Source organism: Polychytrium aggregatum (assembly GCF_025602895.1).
Source record: "Polychytrium aggregatum strain JEL109 chromosome Unknown BJ171scaffold_7, whole genome shotgun sequence".
NCBI classification, from domain to species: domain Eukaryota; kingdom Fungi; phylum Chytridiomycota; class Chytridiomycetes; order Polychytriales; genus Polychytrium; species Polychytrium aggregatum.
The window spans coordinates 885,893-898,363 of NW_026516209.1; the positions used below are offsets into that span (position 1 = coordinate 885,893).

The 12,471-nt window shown below is 58.9% G+C and overlaps 5 protein-coding genes across 5 annotated transcripts; 2 read left to right on the forward strand and 3 right to left on the reverse strand.

The window, feature by feature from the left end:
* Nucleotides 1–14: 14 nt before the first annotated feature.
* On the forward strand, nt 15–851 carry BJ171DRAFT_578782 (uncharacterized protein; the record flags this gene model as incomplete). The annotated part of the gene is made up of 1 exon (XM_053113916.1): nt 15–851. The coding sequence occupies one exon, from the start codon at nt 15–17 to the stop codon at nt 849–851; it is 837 nt and encodes a 278-aa protein (XP_052969756.1).
* A 415-nt stretch (nt 852–1,266) lies between these two features.
* BJ171DRAFT_493400 (acyl-CoA N-acyltransferase) lies at nt 1,267–2,291 on the reverse strand. Its single transcript, XM_053109914.1, has one exon. It carries the CDS (start codon nt 2,219–2,221, stop codon nt 1,760–1,762), a length of 462 nt encoding a protein of 153 aa, XP_052969757.1. The 5' UTR covers nt 2,222–2,291; the 3' UTR covers nt 1,267–1,759.
* A 94-nt stretch (nt 2,292–2,385) lies between these two features.
* Nucleotides 2,386–4,853, forward strand: BJ171DRAFT_493403 (IMP-specific 5-nucleotidase). The gene is made up of 8 exons (XM_053109915.1): nt 2,386–2,535; nt 2,622–2,884; nt 3,006–3,178; nt 3,331–3,368; nt 3,486–3,712; nt 3,841–4,106; nt 4,240–4,464; nt 4,637–4,853. The coding sequence occupies exons 1-8, from the start codon at nt 2,501–2,503 to the stop codon at nt 4,757–4,759; spliced, it is 1,350 nt and encodes a 449-aa protein (XP_052969758.1). The 5' UTR covers nt 2,386–2,500; the 3' UTR covers nt 4,760–4,853.
* BJ171DRAFT_493407 (ATP-binding cassette sub-family B member 6, mitochondrial) lies at nt 4,854–9,428 on the reverse strand. The gene is made up of 12 exons (XM_053109916.1): nt 8,859–9,428; nt 8,340–8,757; nt 7,841–8,234; nt 7,699–7,745; nt 7,494–7,549; nt 6,837–7,363; nt 6,663–6,683; nt 6,423–6,534; nt 6,053–6,288; nt 5,802–5,931; nt 5,536–5,669; nt 4,854–5,394 (listed from the first exon to the last, which is right to left on the reverse strand). The coding sequence occupies exons 1-12, from the start codon at nt 9,073–9,075 to the stop codon at nt 5,083–5,085; spliced, it is 2,604 nt and encodes an 867-aa protein (XP_052969759.1). The 5' UTR covers nt 9,076–9,428; the 3' UTR covers nt 4,854–5,082.
* Nucleotides 9,429–9,461: 33 nt separating this feature from the next.
* BJ171DRAFT_493408 (uncharacterized protein) lies at nt 9,462–12,439 on the reverse strand. The gene is made up of 8 exons (XM_053109917.1): nt 12,282–12,439; nt 11,825–12,141; nt 11,473–11,649; nt 11,287–11,346; nt 10,707–11,150; nt 10,391–10,572; nt 9,696–10,194; nt 9,462–9,580 (listed from the first exon to the last, which is right to left on the reverse strand). Exons 1-8 carry the CDS (start codon nt 12,307–12,309, stop codon nt 9,494–9,496), a joined length of 1,794 nt encoding a protein of 597 aa, XP_052969760.1. The 5' UTR covers nt 12,310–12,439; the 3' UTR covers nt 9,462–9,493.
* Between the last annotated feature and the right edge of the window lie 32 nt (nt 12,440–12,471).

Here is a 12,471-nt window from a genome sequence, read left to right on the forward strand (position 1 = left end):
ACGACACCACCCCCATGGTCCCGTCCCGGCTCATCGCTTTTCCCGCGGCTCTGGCGGCCGCCCTCACCTTCTTCGTCGCCGCTGCCGAGCCGCACCAAGCCCAGCAAGTCGTCGCATTGGAGTATCCCTCCTCTTCAGGCATCCGCTATCGCTGCAATCTGTCCGAGTATGACTTCCCGCCAGCTCCAAGCGCTGCGTCGTCTGCTGCGGCTGCCCTCGTCGAGACAGTGTCGCTCGTGCTGGCTTCGCTGTCCTCCTCGACCTACACGCACTTTTCGTCCATGTCCTATGAGCACGGCATCTACCGCACAGACTGCTCCTGTCTGATCAGCTACATTCTCAATGCCGCTCCTGCGTCCCAGCCTGGATCGCTGGCGCTGTACTTTGAGGACGTCCCCAAGGACGACAGTCCCACAGTAGCGCCCCCAATGCCTCGCGCCGGACAGTATGTCGGATTCTTCCAGACGCTTTTGCGACAGCGCCAGGCCCACAGCCGATGGAAAGCCGTTGCCAGCGTCCTGGACATCCAGCGGGGCGACCTCATCGGCTGGTCGATCCCAAGTCGAGGCAGTCCGAGCGACACCGGGCATATCGTCGTGGCCATGACGTCGTCGCAGCCAAGCGATGTGATGCAGTCTTCATATCCCTCTGTGTGGCTCCAAGTGTTTGATGCATCTCAATCCAGGCACGAGGACGATACCCGCTGCGACAGTAGAAGCTGCCACCCGGGTCTCGGCACCGGGTCGATCCTGCTCTTCTACGACCCCGTCGATGGCTCGCCAGTGGCGTTCAAGTTCCATGCCCAAGCAACCTTCCGGGACTATCCCATAGCCATGGCACGGCTGCTGTAGACGGCTGTTGTCGATGGTTCTCCTTCGGATACGCAAGCGGTCGATGGTTCTCCTCCGGGTGTGCAAGCGATCGATGGTTGCCCCTATAAGCCAAACACCCCTTTCGCCTCGACACCGCACCGCCACGGAATCGTCCATGTTGGGCCTCGATCGCTGTGGAGAATTGATGTGTATAAGGAATCAGAAGCAGATGCTGAGCAATCGGCGTGACAAGCCGGCCGAGTTGACGAATATATGACAGAAGGCAAAGATTTGGATATGGAGAGCGCCAAACGAGCGCCTGGGGGGGGGTGGGCCGTACGGAAGTTCCTGGCAGACTCCGATACAGTCGGTCGATGGTGATTGCGCGACGGTGCCGTTGGGAAGCGCTGGGCGAAGGGCCCCGGGTACTGCCTTGGATTTGGATTTGGATTTGGATTTGGATTTGGATTTGGATTTGAATCAGTGGGCATAATTCTGGCATGGGGGAGCGCCAGAGGGCCGAACAGCTCCTCGGTCGCTGGTCGACGGATTCGCAGGCTGCTCCATGTTGCACTCGAGGATCTCGAGACGAAACCTGTCGACATGCATTACACTTCCCCCAGTCGGTCTTGTCCATGCGATCGGGAGGTAAGTGCATCCAGAAGCCGAGAGAGCAACATCGACAAGGTGCATCAGTTTGGATGTCTTTGGGTTGCTGTGGCACTCGAAGCCAGTTTTCGTTATCACACGGCATCTCGGTGCTTGGTCGAGCGGGTGCCATGTCGACAGTCCCCAGCCAACCGGTCCGAAAGGACCCAAGCACCCGGCGATGCGGCATGGCTGACTCCATTCTTTCTGGCACGCTGCCGTCGGACCTAATGGCACACAGGCACCGTCGTTGTGTCTTGGTGATAGATAGGCAAAGTCGAGCAGCGCCATGCAGAGCCCTACCTGAATCCCTTGGATCTGTACAGGGCCAGGGCTTTCTCGTTCTGATCCCAGACCTTGAGCCACATCGTCCGGGCGCCCTTGGCTAAGAGCAGCTCGATAGTGGCGTTCAAAAAGTACCGGCCGGCTCCCTGTCCCTGGAATTCCTTGAGCAGATAGAAGCGCTCGATCTCGACACATGGGGCGGGTCCTTGGACCGTCTGGCCGCGATGCCACCGCATCTGGCAGTAGCCGATGGGCCGGGCACCGCCGTCGGCAGCACCAGGAACGGTGTCCATGAAAAAGTACGCCTCGTACTCGGGGCTCTCGAGGTTGGAGCGGGTGGCCTCCACCGAAAAGGACTCGTCGAGGTAGGAGCGAAAGACATCGTCGGGATAGAGGTGCGCCCAAGCGTGGAAAGTCTCGATCGCCATGGCCGAGAGCGTCTCTGCATCGTCGGGGCCGAGCTTCAGAAGATGCATGGTGCTGCGGATCTCGGCCAAGCACGGTCGTCGCCGGTCCAGAGGCCTGGTCGCCGGTGCAGATCGAGCCCAAGGGATGGGTGTTGCCGGTGCTGGGTCTGGCGCGGGGTTTGTTGGCGCTTTCTGGCTGTTCTCGCTGGGAACCGCCTGATCTGAGGGATTGAATGCCTTGTCGCCGTCGCCGTTGTCGCCTCGACCCTGGACTTTTGGTCTCGATCAGGTCGCTTCCTGGCCCGTCCATCCCCCGAGTCCTCCTGCACCCAGTCCGGTCCGAAAGCCATGAGCAGCGCCTACGCCGTCAATTACCATCTGCGGTATGCTTGTCCTTACGGCACTGCCCCTCCTGCGGACTCTCGCAGCAGCATCACTCAGCCGCCATGCTCCCTCGCCCTCTGCACAGGGCCCACAAGCGCGATACCTTCATCGAGTTCATCAAGTCGCTGCTGCTCAATCCGTTTGTTCTGCACACGAGGATCAAGGACCCAGACCACTCGGCCTGGAGTCCGCTAGGCCCTCCCGGCACCATCCAGGCCCTTCAGGCGGCCCAGACGACCCAGACGACCCAGACAGGCTCCGGCCTCGACCGGGATCTGGACCGTTACTGTGAGGTCCTGGAGTGCATCGAAGAGCTCATTGTCGACCACATTCACAACCACGAGCAAGGTGAGTGGCATGCCGAGCCACAGCCCGCTCTGTTCTGTGCATTTCGAGCAGCATCCGATAACCCGATAGTCCCTGGGTGCAAATGCGACTCTGAACCGGCCTGGTGCTGCTTCCGCCGCAGGCCACCCCGAGCTTTCTCGCCTCGTCCAGCTCGTGCCATCCATCGGCCGGTTCTACACCCCGCTGCCGCTCAAGACGGCGTTTCTGAAGGTGAACAAGGCAAGAGCAATCGCTGCCCGCCGCAACGTCCCGCCTTCTTTCAACGACATCCGCTACATTCTCAACTCGGCACAGGTACGGAGATGCACTCGCGCATGAGCCGCCTGGATGCAGGAGCCAGAGTCCCGTTCCCCATGTCCGGACTCATGGACGCTTCTCCTGGAGGGAAGTGCCATGCGTGCACTCATCGCGGCAGCCCTTGGCTCCGTCTCCCTCTCGAAACACAGGTCCTGGCTATCCACCCGGCCCTCCGGCTTGTCACCTTGTGAGTGCACATTGATATTCACCCCTGCCCCATCGTGTCCTTGCCGGTCTGAGAGTGCATGTACGGGCGCAAGTGCCATCACTCAATACCACGATCCTTTGCCACCGATTTGCACAGCGACGGGGACATGACGCTCTATGCCGATGGCGCCGACTTTGAGCGCGACTCGCAGCTCGTTGGGCTCATCATCGACCTGCTGAAGCATGGCCTTCATGTCGCCGTCGTGACTGCCGCTGGGTACCCCGGCAACGCCGCACGATACGAAAAGCGTCTGTCGGGCCTGCTGGAAGGCATGCGTGGCAGCAACCTCGGCAGCGTGTGTCTGGAGCGGTTCTATGTCCTGGGTAGGTGCAAGGCGGATGGCGTTCGATCGAGGGTCTCTCGGCCACCGGGTTCGATAAAGGCCCGCGCATCAATAGGTACGAGACCGCAGCCGTTTTGCTTTGCTGACACTGCCCTCATCCTCCCCAAGGTGGCGAGTGCAACTATCTGTTCCAGTACAATGCAGCGTCGGGCTCCTTGGTGTACATCCCCGAGGAGAGTTATCAGTCCGAGGCCGTCAAGTGCTGGTCCAACGCCACCGACCGGATTACCGATCTCCTCAACATTGCCCAGGCAAACCTCGAAAGCTATCGCACCGAGCTCGGCCTCACGGATGATCGCGCCTTCATCGTGAGAAAGCCCAGAGCCCTGGGGCTCTGCGCTGCTCCAGGCGTCAAGCTCACTCGCGAAGTTCTGGTGAGAATAAGGGGCCGCTCCATCACAGCCGACAGTCACCGCATCGCCATGTATCAGTGCGAGTTGCTGCAAGGCTTTGCCCCGACTATGCATTGCATCCACTATGCTGAGCTTTGCTGTCCCTCGCTCCCAGGATGAATGCGCTCTCGGCGTCCAAAAGACCCTCAACAACTATCTGTATTTGGGGAAACTCAAGGCCGCAGCCCGCGGAGATGCCAGCTGGGTCTCGATCCCGTTCTGCGCCTTCAACGGCGGAAACGACATGTGGGTCGATATCGGCAACAAGCTCATCGGTGTGCAAATTCTGCAGCAGTATCTTGGCACCCACGGACACGAAACCCTCCATCTCGGCGACCAGGTGAGCTTGGCTGGCACATGGGGGCGCGAATGCGGAACTGCAGACACTGTGGACCACGCAGATACCCGGCAGCCGGCTGTTCAAGTGTCTGGTTGAGTGCTGGCATTGTCTGCACTTCTAACTTCTGCCTGCCGGCACCGTGGCTGCCGACTGTGACCGCAACATGCGCCAGTTCCTCTCCACAGGCAACGACATTGCTACCCGCTCGGCCTGCTGCACCATATGGATCACCAGCCCTGAAGAGACGGCCGAGGTCCTCAATGATCTCCGCGATTTGCTCGAGTCTAGGGCTTAATCTACTGATTCGCAGCAGCACTGTCGAGGGCGAGAAGTGCAGGACAGCGTGCCATCCCTTGCCCCCACACCGGCAACGAGACCATGACTCGACGGCCGGATAGCTTCAAATATATGTATATATTCATGATTGTCGAGCGTCTCCTCAAAGAAGTGACCCGCCACATCATCTGTTTGCTTGTGCACAGCGATGCAAGCTGGGCCGAGCCATGGTGATTTCTCTCTCGCTCCTGTTCATCGTCATTTTTGTGTATCCTCGATCACCGTGCTTCAGGCTTCGCCTCACACGGCTTGCTTGCTTGTCCGCTTTCACTCTCGGGTCTCTCACTTGACTTTGTTTTTGGCTTTCTTCTTCCCACTTGAGCTGCTGCCGTTGCTGTCGCCGGCTTCGTGGCTCTCGCGGGCATCGTGGCGATGGGCCTCCTCATCTCGAAGCTGCTTCATCCACATCTCGTGGTATACGCCGTCCCGCTTCTGCATAAGCTCTGCGTGGTTTCCCCGTTCGACAATCTCGCCTTTGTGGAGTACCAGGATGACATCCGCGTGGATGACGGTGCTGAGTCTGTGGGCCACGATCAGCGTAGTGCGGTTGGCCGTCATTCTCTGCAGCGCAGCTTGAATCTGCCGCTCGGTGTGCTGTTGGTTACAAGTGGATTGTCAGTCGCCTGCAACTGCCGAGCCAGTTCGTCGACACTGCGCTCCTTGCTCTCCCAGCCAGCTTGACCGCGTCGTTCCTGCATCTGGCTCTGTGGGTGCTGTGTAGATCATGCTACCCACCGTGTCGAGGGCAGAGGTGGCTTCGTCGAGTAGGACAATTTTGGGGTCTTTTAGGATCGTCCGCGCGATTGCGACCCGTTGCTTTTCTCCGCCGCTGAGACGCAGACCTCGTTCGCCCACGCGGGTATCGAATCCTGACCCCGGATGGCAACAAGGCGCACTCGATTTAGCGAATATCCTCATGCAAGAACGTATCCCTTAGTCTCCAATACACGCCCGGTTTGCCCATACTCCCGGCATATCATCGTCGTGGAGTTGCTGCTTACCGTCCGGGAAACATAATATCGAGTCGTGGATCTGTGCCGCTTTGGTGGCGGCGCACAGCTCCTCTTCGGATGCCTCCGGACGGCCATACAGGATGTTGTATCGCATGGTGTCGTTAAAGAGAACTGTATCCTGTAAAACACACCAGGGCGGCGGTGATAGGATCAGGATCGAGACGACGACAAGCGCCATATCCAGTGCAAACTCATATCAATCCATGCCGATCCATGTCAATCCATGATGGCCCTGTTACCTGAGGCACGACTCCGATGACGCTGCGCAGAGACCCCAGTTTCACCGATCGTATGTCTTGTCCGTCGATCGTGATTCGGCCCTCCTGCACATCATAGAAACGGAAGAGCAGGCGCAATATTGTGCTCTTGCCGCTGCCCGTTGGACCGACCAGAGCAACCGTCGATCCAGCCTCGATCTTGAATGATATGTTGCGCAGAATGGGCCGGCGTGCATCGTAGTAGAAGCAAACATTCTCTGACAGCGTTGATAGGGCCGCGGTCAGTGTCGTTACAGCGCCCATGGCGATTTTGAAGGGCAGACGAGGACGACTTGAGTACGCCTTGGCTCTGTGGACTGGCATTGCTCTCCTCTGGAGTGAGGCCACTCACCAAACTCGACCTCGCCGGCAGTAACGACCAGCGGCACAGCATTGGGGTCATCGTCGACTTCGATGGGCTCATCCAGCAGGTCGAGCATTTTCTCCATGTCCACAAAGTTTTTCTTTTGCAGCGTATCACACAGGCACGGGTTGCAAGAGCCAGAATCAAGGTGTTGTCTGGAGTGAGCCTCGGGAGTCAAAGATGGTCTGGGTCCGATGTGCCACATCCATATGGCATAAGATGACCCACCTGGATGACCCGATAGTAGTTCTGCTCGGCGGCATTCAGTACAAAGGTTAGACTCGCCGTTGCAGTACCAAAGTGGCAGGACCGTTCGCAGTCCATGCGCTGGCAATGCGTAGCACCAGCAGTATCCCCGCAGATCACACCCTTGACCATGGTATGCGCTCATGCACAACTCACGCCAAAGTAGTTTAGTGGGCCGTAGAGTTGGGTGATGTAGCTGAGGTACTGAACCAAATCGCCGATCGTCATAGTTTTTTCGATAATGACGCGGCGCGCGCAGAGACCGCATCCGATCAGGAGCCCGAACTGCACAATGAAGTTCTGGGCGGTGTTGAGGGCGCTCTGGCTGAGCGAGTTGATGAGATCGGCATGCTGATACTTGTTCAGGGCCTGTGTGTACTGCGCGACCTCGTAGGACTCGGCGTTGTAGTACTTGACAGTCTCAAAGTTGAGCAGCGAGTCGACGGCCTTGGCTTCCATTTCGTTGTCGAGTTGGTTGGTGAGCTTCTTGTATTTTGTCCTCCACTCGGTGATGGTGATGGTGACGATCAGGTACAGCACCATGGTGACAAACACGATCATCCCAAAGGTCAAGTCAAATTCCATCGTAAAGTAGATGCATGCAACGACAATGTCGATGAGCGTGGGTATCACGTTGAAAAGGATCGACGACAAGAGCGAAACAATGGATGCGACGCCTCGGTCTGCAAGGAGAGCGGAATGGGTGGGATTAGAAGTGATCCCGGCAGTGTCCCCAGGACTTTGGCGGGGATCTTGCGTCCGTGCGATGCTCCAGCGGCTCTAACAGCGGGATTGCCATGACTACAGCCTTACCCTGCACTCGAAGAATCTCGCCCGTCTTTCGGTTCAGATGGAAGCGCAGCGACAGACTGAGCACAGCCCAAGTGCACATGAAGCCATGGAGTGAGTGAGTGCCCCCCAGCGGACCATGCGTGCCAGCACAGGGATGAAGCCCGAGTTGGCAGCGAACTGGCCACCCAACGGCCCTTTCATGGATGCGAGACACAGGCGGACGTACTGGTGCAGATGCTCAAACATCTTGATGGATATCTCACGAGTCGTGAACTAGTGGAAGCAGTCGCCGTGTCAGCACTCCACCATCGCAGTCCCGATGTCAGCCATACACACCATGCTGCGAGCTCTTGCGAGACACTTGGTACCTGCCCAACCGGGATCCACAGATACGTTTGCAGGCCCGCAAGCAGCCCGCCGTTGCCTTGCAGGAGACGCAGAAACACAAAGAGAAGCAGATCCGGCCAGGGAATGACGGACTCTAGCTGCTCGAGTGTGAAGCTGCTGGACGTGCTCAGCATATCCAAAAGTCGATCATCGCCCATGACTTCGATCAGCCGCTTGTACTGCTTGGGGACCCAGAGGTTGACCGCTCGGCCCAGGATCAGCAGGACGCCGCAGCACATCACCATGAGCTGCAACCTCCAGTTCTTGATGCCGCTTGGCCACAGGAACGGCATGAGCCGCCGGATATGACGGGAAAACTGCCCGAGGGTCTTTGGCGGGGCATACTTGTCGGGCTCGCCCGTCTCCGTGGGCCTGCTGTCGTCATAGAGCTGTGAATTCCAGCGACACTTGAGAAGCCAGATGCTGCATCCGACCAGCACGGCAGTCATGAGCCACCGCAAGACCAGCAGCAGAACATACGGTGCCTCGACCTCGTAGCTGTCCTCCGGAAACTTGCTGGCGTTGCCGAGATAGGCCCACAGATGAGCGGCCTCGATCGTGGCGAGAGCCCAGGCATATCCCCAGAACAGATAGGAGGCCGTTGAGGGGACGGTAGGAGGGTATCGCGGTGCAGCAAAATACTCGGCAGCCCAGGGAAGGACAGCGAGGGTATAGAGGACGATGAACTGGGCCCGGGGCGGTGTTGCTGGCGCCGGAAGAGAGCCCGGCGATAGACGGCTGAGCAGGAATCCTGCAATTTCGATGCCAGAGACCAGGATGGTCCAGAGCACCACCCGCCGAGCTGCCGCGATGGTGCGTCTGGCTGAGGGACTTAGCGGCTTTGGGGGTGCTATTGAAGACCCATGAACCGAGGGAGCCGGCTGCTCTTCGTCGTCATCTGAGTGTCGGGCCATGATCAGGAACAGGCAGCAGCAGCGTCATGTGCAATACGCCCCGCCGGTCTGTTCTTGGGGCCGTCAGCGGCCAGCAGCAACTCACCCGGAAGCAGTGGCTCCTCTTCATCCGAGTGCTGATGAGAGCGATACCGAGAGGCCAGGGCTCCAATCCATCGGACAGCCGCAAATACGATCAGCAAAACACTCAGGAGCGTGCGCAGGACGCACGGCGACAGGATGCCAAGCTCGGGAATGAACTGAGGCTGCGGGCAGAACGGAACCGAAACGAATGGATCCATGGCGTGCGGATCGGCTGGCATGCGAGAGCGAGTCGCTCGCGGATCTGGGGGGGGGGAGAGGATCGGGACTGATCTGCGGCAGATGGAGGAGGCAGAGGGCAGGGTATGCAAGACCCGAATTGGAGCTGGCCGAGGGCGATGGGCGGGGAGCTCTTGGGCAGGCAAAGATGGACTGCAACAGCCCCAAGAGCGCCCAGGGCCGCGATCAATGTGCCGATGACGACAGCAGCGGTGGTTGCGACGGATCACCGGGGAACGGGCTGGTCAGACCAGCTATGCGGCTTCCGACTTTCGGCTTCCGGCTCCAACCCAGCGACGTCGCTGCAGTCTGCTCGAAAGCGGATAGCCGTGCCGGCTGCAGAACAAGCCAATTGCGGGTGTAGAAGCAGGCCGAGCCCGTGGGAGTGTTGTTTCTCTCGACCAAGCATGTATTTGCGGCTCACTGCAAGCCGAGCGCCTTCGATTCTGTCTCGTAGATCACCATGCGCCAGAGTTTCTTCACAAACGTCTCCGCGTCGTCAAGGGCCTGGGTTCAGAGGAACGGGCAGATCAGTACCCACGAGTCGGTGGACACACCTCGCTTTCCCAAAGCTCGCCACAGAGACATCAACCACCAGGACGACGCCCAGTGTGCTGCTCACCATCTCAATGTCCGCAAAGAGCTGGCCGGCGCTCTTTTGGTCCCTCAGGGCTTGCAGAATAAAGTTGATCAAGTCCTGCTCCTCCTGGCCGAGATACTCAAGGATCTTCTTGGAGACGAACGGCTTGAGCTTCGCGTTGACGGTGGTGTCGTCCAGATGGCTCCAGCGAACAGTGTAGCCCCAAATGCTCTCGCGATCCGAGGGAATCGACTCGATCAGGTCTGTGATGGCCCTCTTACGCTCGTCTACCGTCATGATCCGGCCGACGACGCCTGTCGGCGCAGCGGGAGGATTCACGGCCACAGGTGTCTCGGAAGCCTCGGCCTTGTCCTGGTTTTGGTGGCTGTCGAGCATGGCCTCGAGGTCTTGCGAGCCCGCCTGGTCGGTAACGCCTCCGGCGGCAATACGGGCAGCCTCCTCCTGCTCATCCTGCCGATCGCGCGTATCGTTGTCGAGCTCCTTCTGCCGGATCGGTTGTCGATGCGACCACCATCGTTGCCTGTTGACAGAGCCATTGGCGATTGCCACGATTAGTAGATGCAGGAGCATCGGATAGCTGACAGCCCGCACGCCAGACACGATCACAAGCACTAATGTCTGGCTTGATCCCTTTCAAATAGAGCAGCATGGTGCCTGCAGTGGCTCCGTGCGATAGAGGCCGTGCTCGCAAGTTACGCAGCACTGGTGTCGCTCACCTGTCGCGATAAAACAGTTCGTCACCCTTTTCATTCTCGGCATCGTCATCCCACTCGGCATAGAGCTTCAGCATGTGCTCCCGTCGTCGTGCACGCTCCTTCTCGTCATCGGCCTCCTTGAGAAGATCCGACTCGTACTTGCGAATGCGTGCCTGTTCGCGGGCCTCGAGACGCCGCTCCCGCTGGAAATATCCACGAGCGAATATCGACGGTGGACACATCCGGTGGCCGGACAAGGCGTCAGACCCGTATGGATGCAAGGTATGCACGAAGTACGCACGGAGAGTGAGGCCAAGTGCCCCCGACATCCACTTACGTCTTGGAAAGCCTGGAGCATCTCCGCCTCGCGCTTTTCGACCCGACGCTTCTCTTCTTCCTCGTCTTCATCGTACTCCTTGAGCCGCTTCAGGACCTGGCGGTCGACTTTGAATTCATCCTGAGTCATGCTCTTTTCGATCTGCCGCTCTCGCTCGCGCTCGTCGCGCCGCCGCTGCTCAACCTCCATCTCCTCGCGCTTCTTCTTCATCTTGTCCTTGGCGGCCGATCGCTCTCGGAAGAAGGCAATCTCGCGACTGATGATTTCTCTCTGTGTTGGCGACATATCGGCAGGAAGATCCTCGCCGTTGTCGTGGTCATCTGTCTCGGTGATGTTCTTCATCGTGGACTGCAAGAAGTTGTCGGCCAGGGCAGACTTCATGGCTTCCAACACCGAATCCAGTGACTTTTTGGCCTCGTCGATACTCTGGGAAAACACTTCGTTCTTGCATCCATGGACATGCACGAGGAAAGAATACAGAGTGCGATGGCGGTGCGGTGAGCTTGCTGCTGCGCTGCGTCCAATGGGCAGGATCTGGCTGCGGTCAGCATCGATCGCACAGAGTGCTGTCCCAACCTACATCGGACATCTTTTTCTTGATATCCTCCAGCGGGAAGCGTGCTCCGTTGTCGGTTTGAATCTGTCACATTCAGGATGGCAAGGTGCAATGAGAACAGTGGGCTGATCCTTCCTTTCCCGGCAGACTCACGGAAACCACCGATGCGACATCACAGCGTTGCGTTAATGTGGAGCGGCTGAGGCTTACTCGGACGCTTCGAGCAGCACCGTTGTTGAAGCTGGGTAGCTCCAGGGGATTCACGGCCTTGATGATTTCCAGGGCCCGCACAACTGACTCGGGGTCTTCGAAGATGGCAAACCCAAAGGGCTTGGGCTTCCCGGTCGAGTCAGTGACCCGTCGCCAAGTCTGGACAGGGCCAAAGGTCTGGATGGGAAGCCACATGAAACGCAGACTCTGGTCAGTGGACAGACGGGCTCATCCGGCCAATACAAACTCATTTGCAGCAGCGCTCGACCGATTTGAAGCCGCAAAAAAAACAGCCAGCACGATCGCCGGGCTTCCCGAATGAGCAGAACAGCCAAAGGCCCCTGTGCCTCACCGCGAGGAACTTCTCGACCCATTCGTCCGGTACGCCATCCGAAATGCCGCTGACAAATAGAATCGAGAGCTTGTTTTCGGGATCAATGGTTGCCCGGGCTGGCAGACTCAGGTGCGGCGACACAATCGGCGGCCGGGCCGAGGCAGGGCCGTTGGCCGAGGGAGCTACGACGGGCTGGCTGTTTGCACCCGTGGCGAAAGGAACCGGTGGCCGGGCCGGGAAAGGTGCCGAGCCTCCAGGCGGCAGAAACGGCGGTTGGCTGCCTGGCGGCATCGTTTGGCCCGGCCCTCTGAAGCCCGCGGGAGGAGGGCGGAATGCTGCTGCCGAGGGTCCGGGGATAGAATATGCATTCCAGCATCAAAATGCGATCCGATGGCAAGATCAGATATGGCTCCCCGATCATGAAGCGATCGACGACAGAGCACAGGATGTGCGGGCCGGCAGGATCGGTACTTACGGAACGGCTGCGGCGGTCTCGAGTCCATCTCCGTGTGGCGACTGGGGCGTTCGATTGCGCAGATGCAAGTCTCTGCGGAGGGTGATCTAGATCGGGATCGATCGATCGACGGTCTGGGTGCTGACGCCCGACGAGACTGCTTTGTCCAGAGCGAGAAGAGACGCGGCTGAGATGCGGCGAGGGCCGGGCG

Coding starts and splice junctions, on each gene's coding strand:
- BJ171DRAFT_493400 (XM_053109914.1), bottom strand. CDS start 2,221: ATGCATCTTCTGAAGCTCGGCCCCGACGATGCAGAGACGCTCTCGGCC.
- BJ171DRAFT_493403 (XM_053109915.1), top strand. CDS start 2,501: ATGAGCAGCGCCTACGCCGTCAATTACCATCTGCG. Junction 3,179..3,330: donor ACATTCTCAACTCGGCACAG/GTACGGAGATGC, acceptor CTCGAAACACAG/GTCCTGGCTATCCACCCGGC. Junction 3,369..3,485: donor GCCCTCCGGCTTGTCACCTT/GTGAGTGCACAT, acceptor CGATTTGCACAG/CGACGGGGACATGACGCTCT.
- BJ171DRAFT_493407 (XM_053109916.1), bottom strand. CDS start 9,075: ATGCCAGCCGATCCGCACGCCATGGATCCATTCGTTTCGGTTCCGTTC. Junction 8,235..8,339: donor AGCTACGAGGTCGAGGCACC/GTATGTTCTGCT, acceptor CTATGACGACAG/CAGGCCCACGGAGACGGGCG. Junction 6,289..6,422: donor TGCCGGCGAGGTCGAGTTTG/GTGAGTGGCCTC, acceptor CAACGCTGTCAG/AGAATGTTTGCTTCTACTAC.
- BJ171DRAFT_493408 (XM_053109917.1), bottom strand. CDS start 12,309: ATGGACTCGAGACCGCCGCAGCCGTTCC. Junction 12,142..12,281: donor GAGACCGCCGCAGCCGTTCC/GTAAGTACCGAT, acceptor CCTCGGCAGCAG/CATTCCGCCCTCCTCCCGCG. Junction 11,347..11,472: donor GTGCTGCTCGAAGCGTCCGA/GTAAGCCTCAGC, acceptor TGAATGTGACAG/ATTCAAACCGACAACGGAGC.